Genomic DNA, 15,303 nt, shown 5'->3' with positions numbered 1-15,303 from the left:
AGTTCTATGGATTTTGCATTACTGTTTTTGTGTTTTGTTCTTTATGTGTATTAAATCTCAGTCCACATGAGACTTTTGTCTCTATAAAGAAATAGTGCTACAGAAAAAGGAGGGGAAATGTAGGGGAAGGGATAGCAAGAAGGAAAGATGGGGAGATTACTTTGACAAAGAAAGGATCACATCAGTGGGATTTCAAGAAAATGGTGAAAACTGTGAAATCTGATGGTAAGTCTAATAGTTTTCAATGTTAAACTAATTTCTACAATATAGCAATGGTCAAGGAGGAGAAACATCCCCAGGATGATGCCAGGTTTGGTCCTTTGGGAAACTTCTGAGTCAGCAAAGACTTTGGAGCTCTCCAGCTGGAGCCTGTGCTGTGATGAAGATTGTTATTTGTAAACTTACTCTAACGACTATTCTAACTTTTTTATGGAAGACTCTAAATTACATCCTATAACCCCAAGGCCAAATACAGTGCTTGACACAAAATAGGAAACTCAAATTACTATAAACTTTAGTGAGAGGTTGGCCAACAGACTCACTAAAGTTTACTTAGAGGTCATATTCAAGCTTTCCCTATAAACCTCAACCCCCAAATTGGTTTTTTTAACTGGGTTGGTGTATTATCCACTGATTAGCAAACAAGGGAAGAGGTCATTTGGAGACTGACAAGAAATATCAGTAATTGTACTCACAGATATTCCATAGCACACCCATGCCAGGTGGTGGATATGAAACCAGACCTGGCAGAGATTCAATGATCAGCTTTCTGTACATCATGAAGGTTAGAACAATGATGTTAAATGCCAGGCACACTCAATTACCCACAATCTCCACTCATCCCTAGAAGCTATAGCAACAACATAGACAACAATTTTTAAATAGTCTGTAATTTCAAATATTTTTATTGTTGAATATGTTTGCTTTACTACATCTGAAAGTAATTTGACAGTCAAAGTTGGCACACTCATTTTCTTCACAGTATTCCTTAGGAAATCAGATTGCCTCTGTTTTATAAATGAGGAAATGGTCAGAGAGGCTAAATACCTTGCCCAAATTCACACAGCTAGTATGTGGTGGGTATAGGATTTGAACTGGTGCACGAAAAGAAAAAGTTAGACACTAGATTCTGTTATATGAAGTAATAACACTAGCATCTGTTATATGAAGTAATAACAAAGGAAATGTTAAGGATTAATTGACTTAACATTCTACTTGATTGAAATTGTCATGAATCCTGTGTGAAATTGGATTCCAGATCCAATTGATGGATCCTGGAAGAAACTGAACAAAAATATGACTATGTGAGCCATTTTTGTCTTATGTTCTCTCCAATAATAAATGACCCATGAATTGGGTCAGGAGGAAGACAGCCAGATGTGAGAAATGCCACTTCTGCTTATGACCAGAAGTGTGCTCTACTGCACACCTGTTTGCTGAGGGTGAAAGAACACAGATCTCCATAAGACAGCTTAGTCAGTGTTGTGGGAATGGCAAGCAAAGGAGCCAGAGAATCCCCTGGTTTCAAGAGAAGCCTGTGTGATTAAGCCCTGCATGGCTGTGCACACCTGCAGAGTAGGCAGCTACTGGGTAGGCATAAGACATTCGCCCTAAGGCACAGCCTCAAATGGTAGTTATCCATGGGCACTGTTAACACTGCTATTGTGTTTTCAATTGAAAAAGTGTTTTCATAAGCAGGATCTGCAAAGGCAATGTGATTGTTTATCTAAAGGTGGCCTGGACAGGGGCATGCCATTCAAAGGGTGGTACTCTCAAAAGTGCTTCAAGTTTCAGCCTAAAGATAGATACTAAATTTTGATACCAAGAAGGAAGAGGTTAATGGAATAATGCACATTTATTCTGAAGCTGGTTCTTAAAATGATGCATAAAAATGCTGCCTCCTAGAAATTCAGGAACCAATGGGAGTTCAAAATAATCAAGATAATTGTGAGATTGCCTATAACTTATAAATTGCCCTGGGCCTCTCTGTCAGCCTAATATGCTTTCGAAAATGCTTCGGTTTCCACTGTACCACTGAGTATTGGCATTTCTGGCATTATAATTCAGGAAAAGATGAAGTAAACAATTCAAGATAAAGTTCAGCATAATGTATATGCCTATGAGAGTGAACAGAATCAGTTTATCCCACCAAGAAATATGTAAGGCAGCAACAGAATGCCATCACCCACAGACGTACACAGGATTGAGGGTTAGGGCCCATCTCTGCCATATAATTTTTGTGACCCTGGATAAATGATTAAATCTATGAGCCACAGAAACCCCAAGAGGCATATGTAAAAAACCGATGCTAGTAACTGAGTGTACAGATTATGGAAAGCACTTACTAAACATGAGTAAAATAAGATCTAGTTTTTACCTTAGAGATGTCTTCTACTGAAGCAAACTGAAAAGATTACAATGCAGCAATACAAAAGGGGATGTCAAAAGTGCTACAAAAATTCAGAAAAGAATTCAGGTAAAATTTTAGGGAGGCGGTCCTAAGATGGCAGAGGAATAGGACAAGGAGACGACTTTCTCTCCCACAAATTCATCAAAAGAACATTTAGACGCCGAGCAAATTCCACAAAACAACTTGTGAATGCTGGCAGAGGACATCAGACACACAGAAAGGCAGATCATACTCTTCGATAGGAGAGAAAAAAAAAAGAATTCAGGTAAAATTTTAATAAGGGAAGTTGAACTTGAGCACTCCAGAGGGACAGTTTAGCTTGGAAAAGGCACATTGGTGGGAAAATGGATATTTGATGGAAGGCAGGCATTCTAGCATGGCTGAAGTAGAGGAGTAGAGGGTCCAGGAAACAAAGTTCTAGAATCTAAAACTGGCAGGAGGAGTGGAGTCAGATCATGGGCTATAGGGTACCTTAAAGGGCAGAAGTGTGGAGTTCACTCTGAAGCAGGGACATGCTTCCACAGAGCCACGCATCTCTCAAAATATTCAATGGGTACTATTTAAAATAGATTGGAAAAAAAGATAATTTAGAAAACTCTGCAATAATCCAGTTAAGAGATAATGAAATTCTTACATATGAGTGGGAATGTAATGAAAAATTACAAGACAGTACAAAATTGACCTTCTGTAAGAATTGATTGGAAAGCAAAGAACAGAGAGGAAACAAATAAATAGTTCTAGGCTGAGAGTCTGGGTGACGGAAGAAACAGGGTGCTGGTGGAATTATATGTCAGCTTCAGGAGAGGTGAGTCTGGCTTTAGACATGCTAATTTGAGGAAAAAGAGACATTACTGATCTTTGCAAGAACCAATTAAGAAACTACTCTTAAGATGTGTGCTTAGTCACTCAGTCATGTCTGACTCTTTGCAGCCTCAGGGACTGTAGCCCACCAGGCTCCTCTATCCAGGGGATTCTCCAGGCAAGAATACTGGAGTGGGTTGCCATGCCCTTCACCAGAGGATCTTCCTGACCCAGGGATGGAATCCAGGTCTCCTGCATTGCAGGCAGTTCTTTACTGTCTGAGCTACCAGGGAAGCCCAGTCAGGGGAAATAAAAGACATTGCAGGGGTTAAAGGAGTGAGGAGGTAGTGAGGTATACACTGACTTATGGGAGCTAGTTTCCAAACAAGGCACACCAATGAGGCACACACTCTCTAGTATTCACACCCATGTGTAGACCCTATCCTGTGACTCATCACTGTTGGGAGTCACACAGAATCACTCCACCATACTGTAAGCCAAACTCACAAGAGTCTTTGCAGCTTCTGGTCTCTTGGAATACTTGCTTTTAATGCCCTGAATTACCATGTAAGAAGTCCAGCTCCCCTATGACTACCACAATGTGAGGAAAGCCAAGCTAGCTACATGGAGAGGTCACATGGAAAGAGACATTTCCAAACAGCCCTCAACTGTCCAGCTATCCCAGCCCAAGAGCCAGACAGGTGAGTGAATAAACCTTCAGATGATTTGAGTCTCAAACACCATCTGCGCTAAGCCTGTCAAGCCCCAGAACCAAGAGAGAAAATAATAAATTATTGTTTTAACTTCAAGGTTTTGGGGGTGATTTGTTACATATCAATAGATAAATAGAACATTATTCTCTGGTCAAGGAGTCAGATTAAGACAGACATGGACAGGCTTTGCTTTTCTCTCAAAATACTACCCTTAGTATGGAAAAGTCTGTCTTTTGTTTTTTAATATGTGAATAATGGTTATGTGGAAGAATATTTTATTCTTTGGAGCAAGAATGAAAGAAATGGCTGAGTGAATATCTTATAAGGTGAAGAGAGAAGTTATAATGAATGGTCTTAATCTTATCAGTTAAGTGTTAACATTTAGTAAAAGGATGGATTCCGGAAGGCAGGGTTGGAGTCTGAGGAAAGATTTTTGTTTCTGTTTTAAAATTAACCAAGTTAGAAGAATAAAGAACTTCTGAGCAGCAATGAAATTCCAGAGGAAGTTGGTAAGTATAAAATTCATACATAACTAGTATGGATTTATGGTGAATCGATCAATGGTCTTATGATTTTATGACTTCCTACTAAAATGTATAGCAACAGAAGAGTTCCTGAAAGGCTAAGAGTAAGGTCTTCTAGTGCTCACTTGGACTGACAAAGGAAGATAAAGCCTACAAGGGCAAGGAGTGAGAATGTTTTCATTGCTGAGTTGAAGACAGAATCCAAACAAAATGCAGCATACAGAAGAGACAGAGGAAGAGAGGTCCGAAGTCCTCACTAGATTTATATTTTATGATAATTGAAGGTGGGATGGCAGGCACAGCAGAGAGAAAAACAGAGAAGGAAAAGCAGGGTAGTTGTGTTTCTTTCTATTCAATGTGGTATTTAGAGGAAATTAATGCTAAACATTTCAGGAGTCACTCAGTATCTCTGAAGAAATTCTACATTTTTATGGCTGCCGTCTTTAAAGATCAAGCTTTGTTGTTGGTTTGTCTTCCCAGATGACTACAGATTCTGTTCACAGGAAGAATCTGGCACCAGTTATTTGCTCTGCATGGCCTCAATTAAGGCTCCTCTCAACTTCCAGAAGGTAAGGAGGTTCTTACCTGTGATCTGATACTAGTCATTTGAGATGAGAGCTGGCAGAGTAGAGATTAATGGGCTCGGTGAAGAAAGAACATGTGAAAATTCTCCTAGTGTTGGCTTATTAAAGAGATGCCGGAGGACACAAAGGAGAAAAAGCTCTTCACTTTCCCCAAAGCTGTTTGTACCACCATTTGTTCGGATGGACTTAAAGTTCCTGAGCTCCCCCTTGGAGTGCTCCCAACTCAAAGCCATCCTTCAAGAGAGAAACACCACTGATGAATCTATTTGCAAGGCAGGAATAGAGATGGAGACATAGAGAACAGACTTGTAGACACAGGGAGGGAAAGAAGAGGGTGGGATGAATTGAAAGAGTAGCACTGACATATATACACTACAGTGTGTAAAACAGACAGCTAGTGGGAAGCTGCTGTATGGCACAGGGAGTTTAGCTCAGTGCTCTGTGATGACCCAGAAGAGTGAGATGGGGTGGGAGGAGAAGGCACAAGAGGGAGGGGCCATATGTATACTTATAGCTGATTCTGGTTATTGTACAGCAGAGACTAACACAACATTGTAAAGCAATTATCCTCCAATTGAAAAAAGAGAGACACACACACCATGCACAAGTTAGTGGCATCCCTTGTCCAGCCTACTTACTGTGTCGTCACCAGAAAGACCCACAAGGAACACAGACTGGAATTCCAATAAGGTCAGAAGCCACTGTCAGGCTACCTTCAGGGGATGGTCATGGGACTTCAGCAATGCCTGAGATTAGACCTGATCTAGCCAATCTGAAGATCTCTAGCTTCCATTAGCAGGTATTTTGAGTCACCAATTTACTTTAACTTTCTCTCCCTTTCCCTTCTCTGCCTACTTCCATGTCCTAAATCTTCAAGGAGGGCTTGGAAATGTTCTTTACCTTAGCTCTGGTCATCTGTTCAATGTGGGTCAGGAAATCGTTCACTTCGAGCTGCAGGTCACTCTTGTCTTTTTCCAGTGTCTGCTTGACCTGTTGTAAATTTTCTACCTGGCTCTCCAGCTCAGCCAGGCTATCTGCGTGTCTCTTCTTCAAAGAGGCAGAGGTTGCCTCAAAGTGCAGTGTGGCCTCTTCCAGGTCTCGGCGGAGCTTCTGGAATTTTGTTTCTTGTTTCTTAGTTATCTCCAGCTGAGCCAAACTGACACCTCCTGCCTCCTCCAGCCTCTCATTCATGTCTTCCAGTTCTTGGACGAGGTCAGCTCTCTCCCTCTCTACCTTGGCTCGAGTGGTCCTTTCAGCTTCTAGTTCTTCTTTCAAAAGTTGTATCTGAGTCTATAGCAATAAATAATTTTAACTTTCACTAAGCACTTGTAGCATATTTTATATTCAAGAGCTCTACTGTATTTTTTTTTCTCACAACTAAGCAAAACAACATAACACTTTTGGCTCTTGTTTATAGCTAAAGAAGATAGAATACAGAGAAATTAAGTAATTTTCTCTAAAGCAGTACCAAGACAAGAATTAAAATTTGTAATTCCTCCCAATTTCCCAGACCCTGGTGATGAGCAACCTCATTAGATTACATACGTGAAGAGGACATTTTAACAAAGAGCACTTTGCAAAGGACTAGAAAATATCTTTCATATAACAAGGAAACACTTTAAGGAGAGCTTATAAAAAATAACATGATAAATTTTATCTACAATACCTCATTTATCTGAAATTTATTTACCTGAAAACCTTAACTATTGGCAACCTGGGCAAAAATCTCATCAACAGACTAAATACCCCTGAGTTCAAGCAGCTAACTCATAAGAAACAGCATCAGTTTAATTTTATACAAATTCTGACAAACTTGGTTACTTGGTTTCTTAGTCTGAAGGTGATTTCAAGTAGCAGGAAAGTTGAAGTAACAAATTAAAATTGGTGGAGGAATGGGACTATTAATTGGGGTAGTAACCTAATATTATTAGAAGCAGAATTACAAGACAAAGAAAAGCAGTGATAAGAATTCTCAGAGCCCAGAAGTCTTTTGGTGTAAGGGCAAATAGCTCTACAAATCTTGATAGCATCATTGTGGGACAGGACAGTAAAACTGATGATGGTCATTGACATCACCTTAAATAATTAGGCATAGGTTAGGGCAGAAGAAAAAAGGAATGACTTCTATTTCAGAATATACTTTTCTTTCCATTAAGTAAGAGTATGATTGCTAAAAGGAAGCTAATTTTTAGACCAAACCAAATAAGTAAGGCTATCTAATCTATAGATGAGTTGTGGCAGAGAAGGTGCTAAAAAATTTATGATTTTCACACCCAAGTAATCGTGATCCCCTTCCAGTTAGTTATCTTGAGATACAGTACCTTCATTCCAAACAATACTCTAACCAGATCAAACATTTCTAAAATATTTCCTTAGAAATAATCTTTGGAGCATTATTTTAAATCATCAGGGTAATAAAGTTTGTATTTTGGATAAATTGAATATTTTTTTGGATCAACTATCATTTGAAGAGAAGTCTGGTAAATATGATAGGCAACTGCTTGAAGATTAATATTGTCTGAAAGCCCATCCATAAAGCAAGGAGACTGGCCGTATTTGACTCAAATGTCTCAGAAAGTTCAGTTCAGTTCAGTCACTCAGTCGTGTCCGACTCTTTGTGACCCCATGAATCGCAGCACGCCAGGCCTCTCTGTCCATCACCAACTCCCAGAGTTTACACAAACCCATGTCCATCGAGTCAGTGATGCCATCCAACCATCTCATCCTCTGTTGTCCCCTTCTCCTCCTGCCCCCAATCCTTCCCAGCATTAGGGTGTTTTACAGTGAATCAACCCTTCGCATGATGTGGCCAAAGTATTGGAGTTTCAGCTTCAACATCAGTCCTTCCAATGAACACCCAGGACTGATCTCCTTTAGGATGGACTGGCTGGATCTCCTTGCAGTCCAAGGAACTCTCAAGAGTCTTCTCCAACACCACAGTTTAAAAGCATCAATTCTGTGGTGCTCAGCTTTCTTCACCATCCAACTCTCACATCCATACATGACCACTGGAAAAAACACAGCCTTGACTAGACAGACCTTTGTTGGCAAAGTAATGTCTCTGCTTTTAAATATGCTATCAAGGTTGGCCATAACCTTCCTTCCAAGGAGTAAGGGTCTTTTAATTTCATGGCTGCAATCACCATCAGCAGTGATTTTGGAGCCCAAAAAAATAAAGTCTGACACTGTTTCCACTGTTTCTCCATCTATTTGCCATGGAGTGATGGGACCAGATGCCAGGATCTTAGTTTTCTGAACGTTGAGCTTTAAGCCAATTTTTTCACTCTCCTCTTTCACTTTCATCAAGAGGCTCTTTAGTTCTTCTTCACTTTCTGCCATAAGGGTGGTGTCATCTGCATATCTGAGGTTATTGATATTTCTCCTGGCAATCTTGATTCCTGCTTGTGTTTCTTCCATCCCAGCATTTCTCATGATGTACTCTGTATATAAGTTAAATAAGCAGGGTGACAATATACAGCCTTGACGTACTCCTTTTCCTCTTTGGAACCAGTCTGTTGTTCCATGTCCAGTTCTAACTGTTGCTTCCTGACCTGCACACAGGTTTCTGAAGAGACAGGTCAGGTGGTCTGGTATTCCCATCTCTTTCAGAATTTTCCACAGTTTATTGTGATTTCCACAGTTTATTGTGATCTCAGAAAGTAATAATCAGGAAAAAATTCCAAAATTATTTTGAGTAATAGCTACATTAATGAGATAACTATTTAGCTCCAAAGGAAAAGAACCCATCTCCATGTGTATGTGAGGAGTTATATGTTTTAAATTACTTTATAATGTGGAGAAGACTCTTGAGAATCCCTCGGACTGCAAGGAGATCAAACCAGTCAATCCTAAAGGAAATCAACCCTGAATGTTCATTGGAAGGACTGATGCTGAAGCTAAAGCTCAAATACTTTGGCCAAAGTACTGAAGCAAAGAGCTGACTCAATTGAGAGCAAGAAGAGAAGGGGGCAACAGAGGATGAGATGGTTGGATAGCAGCACCAACTTCCTATGAGTTTGAGCAAACTCCAGAAGACAGTGAAGGACAGGGAGGCCTGGTGTGCTGTAGTCCACGGGGTCACAAAGAGTTGGACATGACTTAGCAACTGAACAACATAATGTGGTAATATAGTATAAAACAGTCACATAGTCTAAACTTATAAATAGCTGCCCATTATCAAATAATGTTTTGAGGCTACAAGTAGCTACAAAACAGATTTTCAGTGTAATTGACTTACAATCACAAAGACTAATCATCATAAAAAATTAAATTGTTAATACTGAATGCTAACCATGGGTCAGGCACTGAGTTTACCACTTAAATGTAGTTACATTTTAGTTCAAAGGTTGTCAGGAGGATTAATGAGTAAAAATATAGATGTTCTGGGGTTTAGTGCAATGCCTAGTTTATGTCAAACATTCAACATATTAGCTATTTGTTTTTATTATTTTCATGATAAGGAAATCTAAGATTAAACAGTAATATTCCCCAGAGTCACCTATCTGTAGAATGCCAGGTTACCTTCTCAACCACCGTTCTTTTCTGCCTCTGTCTATAGTTGGCTAGAGTTATGGCTACCTTGGCAGAACATTTGTCACTGAAGCACCAGTCATCAACCAGGGATTGAAGTACAGATGCACACAGGTATTTGATAAATGATCACCTGGAACTCTTTAACCATCTTCTGAAGCTGAGCCACCAGGTTTTTCTCATTCTCCACCTTTGAACTCATCTGATTCATTTCTAATTCTTTCCTGTTAGGGAAAGAGTTGTCAAATGAAATTGCTCAGAGTAATAACATTTTGTTTAAATAGTCTTCAAATTATTGTAATAATATATGAAGTCATTCATTGTAAAAATTCAACTATTACATCTAGAGCTGAAGTCTTCTTGGCTATTATACCCAGATTCTATTTCTTCCCTAGAGGTAACCACCATAATCAATTTGATGTGGCTCCTTCTGGACATTTTTCTAAGTATTGACATAGGTTTGTGCTTATGTATCAGTGGAATAGTTTCATTTTCTTTACTGTGAATGGTATAATATTATATACATTTAGATTTATAATTCCACATTTTTTAATATTAATTTTATTTATTTGACTGTGTTGAATCTTAGTTGTGGCACTAGGAATCTTTTGTTGCAGTGCAACTTCCTAGTTGTGGCTCACAAGCTCCAGAGCACACAGGATGAGTAGTTGTGGTGCCAGGCTTAGTTGCTCTGTGGCATTTGGGTCTCAGTTCCCCAAAGAGGGGTCGAATCCACATCTCTTGCTTTGCAAGGCAGACTCTTAACCACTGAACCACCCGGGAAGTCCCTGTACAACATTTTTAACCCAATAACACACGGAGATTTTTCCACTTTGGCCTACACATGGATTTGTTGTTGTTTTGTCGCTAAGTCATGTCTGACTCTTTTGCAATCCCAAAGACTACAGCTAGCCAGGCTCCTCCTCCTGAGGTTATTTCTCTACATGGGCTTTCCTAGGCAAGAAAACTGGGGTAGGTTGCTATTTCCTTCTCCAGGGGATCTTCCTGATCCAGGGATCGAACCCATGTCTCCTGCTTGGCAGTTAGATTCTTTACCATTGAGCCACCAGGGAAGCCCACACATAGATTACTTCACTTAGAAATTAACTGTGAAATACTAGTCTATGACTTAGATATTATGTGGTTTTCTTATCCATTTCCCTATTAATAAGCACTGAGTTTTCCCCCTAAATTTTACTTTTACAAATAATGTTATTCATATGTGTGCACTCTTGTGTACATGTGTTTCTAGAGTGGATACTGAGGAGGGAATTGCTGTATCAGGTATAGGTATGTATCTAAAAACTTATAACTTTGGCCTCCAACAGCAGTGTGAGGTTATTTCTCTACATTCACATTTAATGTTAGCACACTTCTAGTGTGTCACTGTTTTATTATGAATGTCCTTGTTTACTAGTGACAACAGCGTGTTATCAACTATGAGGATTTTAAAATGGGCAATAAAACAAATGACCTGCTCACTTGTGTCCTTTGTCCATTTTTCTGTTAGGTTGTTCATCTAATTATTGAATTACAGGTTTTCCTTTAATATTCTTGATATTTATTTTTTGATATCTGCTTCAAATTTGTTCCAACTTCATTTATGTTGGCTTTTGCCACTAAATGTTTAAAATGTTGGTATATTAACGTCAAGTTTATCAGCATAGTTCTTTTATGCCTTTGGATGGGGTTTGTGACTTATTCAGGAAGTCTGGCCTGCCAATTTCCTAAGACTTACCACCCATATTGTCTTTTAATTGTTTTTTTTTAACTGAAGAACATTTAACATGAGATCTACCCTCTCAACAAATATTTAAGTGTGCAATACAATATTAACTATAGGCAGAACATCACACAGATCTCTAGGACTCAGTCATCTTGCCTAATGGAAGCTTTATAACCACTGAAGAACAACTCTGCATTTCCCCTGCCTCCCAGACCCTGGCAACCACCATTCTACTCTGTTTCTAGGAGTTTGACTGTTTTTAGATGCCTCCTATAAATGGAATCATGCAGCATTTGTCCTTCTGTGGCTGACATTTAATTTAGCATAAAGTCCTTCAGGTTTATTCCTGTTGTCACATAGGGCAGGAATTCCTTTAAAAAGTGGCTGAATAATAATCCATTAAATGTATACATCATATTTTCTTCATTCATTCAATGGGCATTTAGGTTGTTTCTACATATTGGCTATTGTGAATAATGCTTTATCTTCTAAGGATTTTATAGCTTTATTTTTGCATTTAATTCTTTAATGCAACTGGATTTGTGTGTGTGTGAATAGCATGAGGAAGAAATTTAACTTCTATCTCATAAGAGGAATAGCTAATAATCTTGGCACTATTTATTAAGTATTCTATCTTCTCATCACCATTTTAAAATGCCACATTTTCATATATTAAGTTTTCATGTATACACAGGTCCATTTAAAGAAAAGGTTATATAATAAATTCATAATTTCCTCAAAACACAGGTTTCTAAAATGCCAGAGCTCTTTGACCTGTGGCCTACAAGGACATGGAGTATCATTTCTCTTTGCCAAACTGAAACAGTCTTCAAAATTAAATGCTGAAGGAACTGTATCATCATTTTGCTTTTCACTGTTCCATTCCATTCATAGGGTTACTTATTTTATCTTTTCCAAACACCTATCAAGTTCAATCACTTATTGATAAGCTATTAATCAAGTCTACAAACACCTATCAAGTTTAGTAACTTATTGATAGGGTGTTAATCCAGTCTGACCACAAGCATGTATCATGGAAACTCGTATACACAGATGGGAAAACCAGAAGCTCATAGCTGCTCATTGATTCTCTTCTTCACTGTGGGTGCCAACAACCAGTGTGCTCTCCACTTCAGACAGGCCTTATCTTATTCTTAGATTTCACTGTTGCCCTTTCTTATTTGATCTATTTCAAATAACTTGAAAATCCCTAGTGGTTAGAAGAAAGTCTAGCTAAACAGAGGGAGACAAAAGGGACAAGGTAAGAAAATCTGTTTCACTGAATAATGAAATTCAACTGAGAGGGCCATCTTGCCCTAAGCTCCTTGGGAATCTGCATGAACTGAAAGTCTGTTCATTTTGATCATGCTTTCAATTTTAAAGTTTAATACTTAAAAAGTAAATTACTAGACCAAAAAAGTTGTGTAAATGTCTAATGAAGTTACATCTGGCATACAAGTTTTGTTTTGTTTTTAAAAATGATCAGAGGGTATATGGGACTTCACATTAGAATTTATTTTTGATTTATTTTTTACTTTAGGCCATTGATCTCATGAGTAAAAGAAGTGAGCCACTTTTATTTTTTGACTTGTAACTTCAAATTCTAATAATTTGCATCTGCTATGTCTTACACCTTTCATTCATATCTGCTAGTCAGACTTTTCAATTACTTTCTTGTAGGTTATTATATAATTATAAAAAGAAGAATAATCTCATAAAGTCTAGCAAAAAATAAAAAACCCTCAACTTCCTAGGCTTGTTATCCTTTTTATCCTCCCCTGCAGATCTTGAGATATCTGGCCCTAGGGTCACTGGGATCAACACAGTGAGAGAACTGTCTCCTTCAATATAAGGTCTGCCAGAATCTCGTGTCCACAGAAAGGTGGCTCACCTCCTCAGCTCTTCTGCTAGCTGCAGTTGCCTGCTCTCCAGGTCCTCCATGCTCTCCTGGCTCAGCTTTAACTCGCCCTCCACTTTGCACTTTTCCTTCTCACAGGTCATTCTCGCTTTGCTCTCCTGCTCAAGGGCACCCTCAAGCTGACAAAAGGAGATATTATTGAGCCCAATATATAGGTTAAGTTTATACTTTACAGATATGTTCATTAACCACTTACCTTCTGGAAAAAGAAAAATATAAGCAGAGTCTGCAAATGATGCCCAGTTATGTAGATATTTAAAGAAAAATGTTGCACACATCAATGGGATTACAGAATAATCTATAAGTCAGTGACAAAGGAAATCTTTAGAGATTAAGGAATACGTGCTCTAGAATACAGAAAAAACAAATAATAAATGTCTAGTGAGACCCTGTTTGATAGCTTTCCAGTGATGGGAAGCTCACTTCTTCACATGGCAGCTCATTTCATGGGTGGATAAGTCCATTTACTCAGGAGTGCTTCTTCGTAAGAAGCCAAAATAGTCTCTGTAAATCCATCCCACAAATCTAGGCTTTACTCCCTGGAGCAACACCAAGCAAATCTGTCTCCACGTGACCATTCATGAATATTAGGCAGCTGTCCTTAGTCTCCCAACTCAGCATCACTGACCATTTCAAATGCATCTCACACAACATAATTTCCATACTCTCCTTCACCACCCTGGTACCCTCTCTGGTCCACAGCATTATGTCATCTTCTGGTACCTCCAGCAAGGTGACCAGAATACTACAGTTCTGTCCAGATTAGTGTTGCCAACAATGATACTGAGGTCAGTTTAGCAGGAGGCAAAATAATAGTTACAATATGGCTATTTTTCATTGATATATTAACTCTGCCACAATAGAAGCTATTTCCTGTAAGCAGCAAAAATATAAAATTCAAATAGGGGAGAAGAGAGAATTTCTGGAAGGCATATGCAAAACCCAAAAATAAATGAACTGTAGGAGAGAACAAGTGTGTGAAAATACACGTGTGCGAGTGTGTGTGTGTTGTGTGCACACAACCAACAAATTCCCATATTGAGGCTTTGTAAGATATGTATCCATGGAAATAGGAAAAGAAGTGAGACAATTAATAGGTAACAGAGGAAAATTGATAGAGAGGCACAAGGAAAAAGAAGCAGATAATCAAAAAAAAAACACAACTAACCACACTTGTCAGCAATTTTATAAAGGCTAAGCTTTGGGGACTAATAAAACAGTGAATGCATATACTCTTGTCAGCTGGGGAGGAGAGAGGAAGCGTGATGAACCTACCCTCTGAGACTGGTCTGAAACATCTTTATTTCACAGGGTTTGGGAAGCAGAACAGAAGCACTGTCTCCAGAATCTTACAAGTATATTCCAATAGCGTTGGTAGAACACAGCTTGTGACTTACGTATCTTTCTTCTATAATAAACCTCAGTGCACTGCTGGAGACATGGGGCCTTTAAGCGATCCTTCAGTGCTAGCGTCAGATAGAGCACCAGCACATTTGCGGGGCAAAACACCAGGTTCTGCGGGGAAGTCAGTCATGTAGAGTGCTCCCGCCTCACGATTCATCTCAGTATTCTTCCACTGCCCAGGGTTGTTATGAAAGTTTCATTTAACACCAGACAGAACACATACTGGGGCCTCTCTTCCACTGTAGTGGTTCACCTCTATTTCTAAATAATGAGGGAAATGAACCATGCTACCAAGTTTTCATGAAAATGTCAAGATAAATTAACTAAGTAAAAAGTGAAGGTTTCTATAGATGTAGACAGGCAGCTAACTAGGCAGACATATCACTACTGACCTCATTCACTCGCTGCTCCAGTGTCAACTTGGCCTTGCTCAGGGTGTGGAGTTTCTCCTCCTCGTTGTGCAAGTCCTCCAGGGTCTGCTGGTGGGTCTCCTGTGCAGCCATGGCTGCTCGATGCAGTTTGCTCACATCCTCATTGAGAGACTCCACCTCCTCAGTCAGGTTCTTGACCTGCCAGAAGACAACAGTGCCATGAGAACCGCTCCTGGAAGCAGGGGCATAAATGCAGAGGGCCATCTCCTCTCTTTTCTAGGACCAAAAATCTCATGACATATCCACCGTCGTAAGGAATCAC

The 15,303-nt window shown here is 39.2% G+C and overlaps 2 protein-coding genes across 2 annotated transcripts in view; one reads left to right on the top strand and one right to left on the bottom strand.

Moving 5' to 3' along the window:
• The window catches only part of MYH15 (myosin heavy chain 15), a 176,419-nt gene that overhangs the window by 48,366 nt on the left and 112,750 nt on the right, over positions 1 to 15,303 (bottom strand). Inside the window, exons 26-29 of the mRNA XM_081572251.1 lie at positions 15,003 to 15,179; positions 13,180 to 13,325; positions 9,696 to 9,786; positions 5,933 to 6,322 (exon numbers count right to left, since the gene is read on the bottom strand). Coding sequence (XP_081428377.1) covers positions 5,933 to 6,322; positions 9,696 to 9,786; positions 13,180 to 13,325; positions 15,003 to 15,179 — 804 coding nt within the window. The remainder of the gene's footprint in view (positions 1 to 5,932; positions 6,323 to 9,695; positions 9,787 to 13,179; positions 13,326 to 15,002; positions 15,180 to 15,303) is intronic.
• Positions 1 to 15,303, top strand: part of HHLA2 (HHLA2 member of B7 family) — a 227,471-nt gene that overhangs the window by 183,050 nt on the left and 29,118 nt on the right. The window contains exon 11 of the transcript XR_014077516.1: positions 4,929 to 5,017. The gene's annotated coding sequence lies outside the window, so the exon portion shown is untranslated. The remainder of the gene's footprint in view (positions 1 to 4,928; positions 5,018 to 15,303) is intronic.

This window comes from Giraffa tippelskirchi, chromosome 2, assembly GCF_054371585.1.
Source record: "Giraffa tippelskirchi isolate mGirTip1 chromosome 2, T2T-mGirTip1v1.2.pri, whole genome shotgun sequence".
Classification (NCBI taxonomy): Eukaryota; Metazoa; Chordata; class Mammalia; order Artiodactyla; family Giraffidae; genus Giraffa; species Giraffa tippelskirchi.
Note: the sequence above shows the minus strand (reverse complement) of the source record. Positions and strands in the feature narration are given on the sequence as shown.